Consider the following 6,246-nt stretch of genomic DNA (forward strand, 5'->3'; position numbering starts at 1 on the left):
TTTCTTCCCCTGGCTTTGACAACACAGAGAGAGATAGGAACAACCCCAAAGGACACATGAAATATCTTTCGACTTCTTTGTGATATTTTTGCCTGTCTATAATTCAGTAAAAGGCACAACATGTACAGGGAAAGAGGTGATGTGCCCGATACTGAAATTCCTCTCTTTCCTTTCACACAATGTTCTGCATTTGCTATCTTTGCTATATTTAGGTTTCATCAATTTCTCTCAAAACCATCTTAAAACTATAGCTTAAAAATATTTTAAATTTGTTTTAACTTGTTAATTATGGTCCATAACACACTACAGGAATAATCCAGTTTGAGACTGCTTTAACTGCCCTGCATCAGTGCTAGGGAATCCTAAGAACTGTAGTTTATTTTGGCACCAAAGCTCTCTCACAGAGAACGCTAAATTTCACCCCAAACTATAGTTCCCAAAATTCCCTAGCACTGAGCCAGAGCAGTTAAAGCACTCTCAAACTGGATTATTTCTGCAGTGTGTTTTGGACCAGTTTGTATTTAGTTTGTTTACATTATTTTTATTGTTTTAAACTGTTTTACCCTATCTGTTTTAATTTTACCTGTGTGCAAAATCCTGAGTTCTTCTAACACAGGGCGAGGCAGAAAAGTTTTAATAACTAAAACAAACAGAATGTATTTAAAATTAAAGGCACAAATTTGCTTCAAATTTAATTCACACAGCCTCAGACTGCCAAATATTTTCAGTTTTAGGTGTAGTACTCCTCTGCCCCCCTGCATCCTGACCAATCTGGGTTCAACAAATCTAAATAAGCCTTCACATTTACAAGAGTACCATGGTCTTACCATTGTAATGCCCAGGCTCCAAATATCAGATTTGACATTGTATCCCTTTTGGTTTAGTTCTGGGTTGATTCTTTCAGGCTAGACAGACAAACAAAAGACAGATAAATTGATATGCCATTGTTTTTGTTCTCCATTCCTCCCTTGGGGTCCAGGGAAAGGACTGGGGGTGGGTTAGGGCAACCTCTCTAGTGTTGTAAGCATGGAATGACATTAAACATAGCTTTCATCTAATGCTGTGGGGATATTCCAAGGAGAAAGCTACCAAGAATGTCCTATGTGCCCTTGTTATCTTAACCCAGATTTGTTAGGAGGAGGTGTTTGGTTAATTTTTAACTTCATAGTGGAAGACATGAGAGACAAAGTGGCTGCTGGGATAACATGGACACAGGCCATTCAGGACTTCATAGGTCAATATCAGTCAGTAAGCAATGCTCCAGCTTAGGAGTTAGGTGGACCTTGTCACATCACATTTAATACCACACATACTGAAGTAAAAACTTTTCATAGAAATGACATTTAATTGATACCATGATCAGAGCATTACAGCTGGACAAAGTCATATTCCAAACCTAGCAATTATAAACTAGATTCTCAAGCTTATCTTGTGTGATTCCTGCTTCAGAAACCCCCCATCAGAAATATGTTATCCAAGACAGGATCTATTCCACTGTGGCAGCCAAGAGCATACCAGCTGCCTAAGAACTTTTCCTGCTGCTACCGATGTTCTCTTTACATGGTTAGAAAAAAACATTTATTCCAGTGACTACCATATATATATAGGCTGGCTTTCATATTAGTCCTCATTGTAATTTTTGAATAGTATTTATGCTGTTTCTTGGTTCTTTTTTAAAAAATAGTTTTATTTTGATAGCACCTTCCCTTGAGCATGTGCTAGAAAGGTGGTGTAAAAAGAGTGAAAACAAATAAAACCCAATTCTGCCCTCATGCCCAAGCAATCAGGCAAGACAGCAATGGGAAGTTATAGTGAAAGAGCACTGAAGGTTTCCCAGCTCTCTGCACTTACTGCCATGTAAGGTTTACAGCCAGCATCCATCGTCTTGGCCACAGAGTCAACGAGGTAACCACTAATTCCAAAATCGCACATCTTCACCTGTCCCAGTGTATTGATCAGTACATTGGAGGGTTTGACATCTACAAGTGGAAGAGAGAGAATTGGTCACTCTTTGCAATGTTACGTTAGAAAAGGACACCAACAGAAACTGGCCGTTACCACCAGAGGGCACCAGTATCAATGTATATTTTTCTTGCCAACTCTGACAGATTCCAAAAAGGTAAGAAAAGGATCTCTTCATTCAGGCTCTAGGTTAGAAAAAGGAAATGATCCACTCTATCAAAGTCATTTGGCCTCCAACTCCCATAATGTTTGACCAGTGGTCTGGGCTAATGGCAAGTGGACCCAACTATGCCACAGAATTCCCTAGCACTGATCCAGGGTAGTTAAAGCAGTCTCAAGCTGGATTATTTCTGTAGTGTGTTTTAGACCCTAATTAACAAATTAAAACAAATTTAAGATAGTTTAAAGCTATTCCCTAAACCTGCTCTAGTCTATGTCAATGTGTTCATTCCAGTGAAAACCATGGACAATTCTGTAGGACATTATTCTGTGTGAGTAAAATTCAATGAGGTCAAAAGGCAAGTGCTATAGTAGCTGTCTATTCAGCACAATGTGGAAATTGAGAGTTAAACCTTGGGAATACATGCACCTTCCCCGAGTCTCTCCTTTCTCAAGATTTTTTTTTAAAAAATGTTCTCTTAACCACATTAAGTGCCAGAGTTGAGTCACACAGACACTGTGGTGGTGAAGGATGCCCAGAGATTCCTAGAATAACAGAAACTGTGGTTAGCACCAAGGCAAGGAATTTACTGGCGGGAAGGAAGGAGTGGTTGAGAGGGAGCTTCATGACTTCCCAGGGCTGACTTTTGATTTGTTAACAGTGAATTCCAGGTATCCACATACAGTCTACTCCAGATCACCGCAGTGATGTTATCCTTACTCTGACTAGACAGAAACAATAATTTCTAACAGTACTTTTTACTGCAGTAAGAGGTGCCAAAAGAAATTCCTATGTAATTCAGTAAGGGAAGATTCCTACAATGTATATGCTACATATCACAATATTCCTAGAGTTAAAGATACATCGCAACATGTAACATATACATTTCCTAACTGTCGAAGTACAAATAGTAATTGTACCCAAAGTTAGATGAGCATAGAACACCTCTTCCTGATCTCCCTGACAGTGTGATTCAACATCTTTCCTCCACCACTTTATTCTCTGACTCCCAGCCTTCACATTTCAGGGGGTCTCCTGGAGTCACTACAGAAATTACAAGTGAGATGCAAAGAGAAGAAGGAAGAGAAGATGGGAAAGATATACTGCACAAAAAATTCTCTATTCACACACTGTTGGGCCTCACTAGAATGAAAATGTAGATCAGTACCATTATATTAATATAAAAAATAGAGGAGTTGAGGTAGCAAAATACCAAAGTTGTATGCTTACAATAAGGAAAAGAATTCAAAAATAGTCCCCCCAAAAATGCCCCCAAATAATGTTTCTTGAATGTGAAGAAACCCTGAGAGAAGAATCCTGGACTGACAAGAACGTTCATAATTTGGGACTTATTCAATGCATGATCTATGCATGGTTGTTTTGTGCAAGACAACTGCATTTTCTACATAGGAAACAAGTATTTTCTGCACCAAAAATAGTGTTTTGGGGCAGAAATTTTATTTTTTGCATACTAAATGCTGCAGTTGGGGACTTCTGTGCAAATATTCACTCTGTGCAAAAATATACTTGCAGAAAAATTCACTCAGAGAAAATGCTGTTTTCTGAGCAAAAATTCATATGTGAATTTTATGCAAAGTTAAGCCCTCAACTACCAATAATTTTTGAAAGCTGCATAGTTTTCAAAGATTTTCTTGTACTGAGAATAATTTTAAATATTTAAATAATTTTAGAAATTACTTGTTATTTGCTTCAAGAAGGAAGTTAGCAAATAATTACATCTCTGCTTACAATGGCCAAGATTAAATTTCCAATATCAATGTTGATACTACCTATCAAAACCACTCTCTTGAGTTATGTTTGGAAAACAGGAACCACTGAACACACTGGGACATTAGTGCTTTTAGGAGCCCAGGGAGGTAAATTGTTGTTATTGTGTTGTTATTCAAGTTGTTTCCAATTTATGGCAGCCTTAAGGTGAACCTATTTTCTTGGAAAAACGGGTTCAGAGGGTTAACCTTTGCCTCTCTCTGAGGCTGAGAATGTGACTTGCTCATGGTTACCCAGTGCATTTCACGGCTAAGTGCGGATTTGAACCCTAGTCTCTAACATCATAATTCAGTACTCAAACCACTACATGATGCTGGCAATAAGATAACTTTACACTAAATTAAACACAACTCTTTCAAACATTATTCTTCCAGCTCTTTTCAGAATCAAGAAATCTTACACCAGACAACACTGGTCACACTTACCTCTATGAATTACAGAGAGCTTACTGTGTAGATGCTCTAGTGCTTTTACAATCTGAGAAGAAAAAGTAAGAATGAGTTGTCACCGGCTGAAGCAGAACTATTACGCTCTCTTCCCCAGAGCCCAGGCCACAAGTTCACAATTCAACACTTAATTGGGGGTGGGGACAGTCTAGGTTGGGCATCCTGGCAATTAACAGGCAGGAAAGTGCTGAGCCTGCAGTCTGGCACCAGAGTGATTACCACGAATCATGTTTTTTTCCTGGCTCTGCCAGCCATCCTTAATAATATGCTCAAAATCTAAAAATATAAAGAAAGAACTGATGAAAGGGTCAGAGTACCAAAAAACAAAACAAAACAAAACAAAAAACACCCCACCCCAAAGCCTTTGCACTTCCATTATTCAGAGAATGTTGACATCAAAATTCCAGGGCATGTTGAAACTCTAAGCCCTTCCCAATGCAAGGTGCCTCCCTTCAACATCTTCTCCTTTATAAAGAAAAGACAACAGTGGTAAAGATCCCTGTGATTATTTTCTACTGGCAAAGGCAAAATATATTTCCTCCATTGAGTAAAAGAAGGATCACACACAAACAAAAAGTGGTCCACGGGAAAAATATTAAGACTCCTCTCCAGCACAAAACTCTGCACATATCTATTTGAAATTAAGCTAGGCTTCTAAATCTGCCAAAAAAGAAAGCAAGCAAGCAAACAAGAAAGAAAGAAAGAAAGAATTCCAGTTTGTTTATTTGTGTCTTTGTTTAAAATTTCAAACCATAAGGGAACCTACCACAGAAACCTGTGCACCTATTTCTCTGCTATCTGAACATGGCTATCCCCACAAAAATGTCTATGACCCCCAATAGTATCGTATTCTGGCAAAATAGGTGGGGGAATGAAATAAAATTAAATGAATAACCATTTATTAATTCCCCACATGTCAGTCAATGGAGAGACAGATGAAGCTACAATCTTCCAGTTTAAGGATCCATTTCCAATCTGAGGTAAAGCAGGTCATGCCCAAAGAGGATGGAGATAAAATCAACCTATTTTCTGAACACAGGTCTAAATTGAGTTGCTTCTTCAATGCAAAATCCTACTACTGACTAAAAACAAACCCTTAAAGAAGGGCAAGTGCTATTCTTTCTCCATCTTTGGAAACATGATACATTAACCACAAGCTGTCAGAACTGGGTTCAAAGATGAAAAAGGGTGCTAGATCCCTTTTAGAAGAGGATGAAAATCAAGGGGGGGGGGGGGGGGAAGACACACTCACTGAGACAGCTATCTTTCCTAAGATATCTTCAGGAATCGTCAAGCCTTTGTCAATGACTTGCTTGTAGAACTTGTCCAATGACGTGTCCATCAGTTCCATGCAAATCCACACATCTCCCTAGAAAAATAAGATGGTAAACAACAGCGGCCACCAATTCTAAACCATACCACCTCATTAAAACCTGAAAGCCTTGCCATCCACAGCTTCTCTGTTCATTTGCACTACCTTCATTAAATCTCTTATGCCACATCCATTAGCACTGGCATTCAACTTGAATATGTATATAAGAATCTCATGACAACTCTAAATGCAGCAGACCAGACTTTAGCTATTCTTGTTTTGACCAAAAAAACCCAGGTTCAGCTGAAGTCCAATTTCAAAGCCCATGCTCTGGCGATACTTTTATTAGATAAACCAAAAAGAGCAAAACGTCTGAGAAAGTCTTTGAGACTTTTAGGTCCCTTTGTCAGGTACAAGAGCTAAGGGGAAAGGGAGGAATGAAAGGAAATGGTTTGATCAAAAATTTTGTTTTTACTTTTTAAATTCCTAGCACTGAATTCCAATTTTCGGTTTTCAAAATTCATAGAATCATAGGGCTGGAAGGGCCACAGGGGTCAAAGTAGGTACTTCTGAGAGAT

At 38.6% G+C, this 6,246-nt stretch overlaps 1 protein-coding gene across 3 annotated transcripts in view; it reads right to left on the reverse strand.

The window, feature by feature from the left end:
- Positions 1-6,246, reverse strand: part of MAP2K6 (mitogen-activated protein kinase kinase 6) — a 1,063,669-nt gene that overhangs the window by 20,426 nt on the left and 1,036,997 nt on the right. For all 3 annotated transcript variants that reach the window (XM_042449737.1, XM_042449739.1, XM_042449738.1), the window contains exons 6-9: positions 5,609-5,725; positions 4,336-4,387; positions 1,852-1,979; positions 828-905 (exon numbers count right to left, since the gene is read on the reverse strand). In XM_042449737.1, the coding sequence (XP_042305671.1) occupies positions 828-905; positions 1,852-1,979; positions 4,336-4,387; positions 5,609-5,725 (375 nt within the window). The remainder of the gene's footprint in view (positions 1-827; positions 906-1,851; positions 1,980-4,335; positions 4,388-5,608; positions 5,726-6,246) is intronic.

Source organism: Sceloporus undulatus, chromosome 2 (genome assembly GCF_019175285.1).
Source record: "Sceloporus undulatus isolate JIND9_A2432 ecotype Alabama chromosome 2, SceUnd_v1.1, whole genome shotgun sequence".
NCBI lineage: Eukaryota > Metazoa > Chordata > Lepidosauria > Squamata > Phrynosomatidae > Sceloporus > Sceloporus undulatus.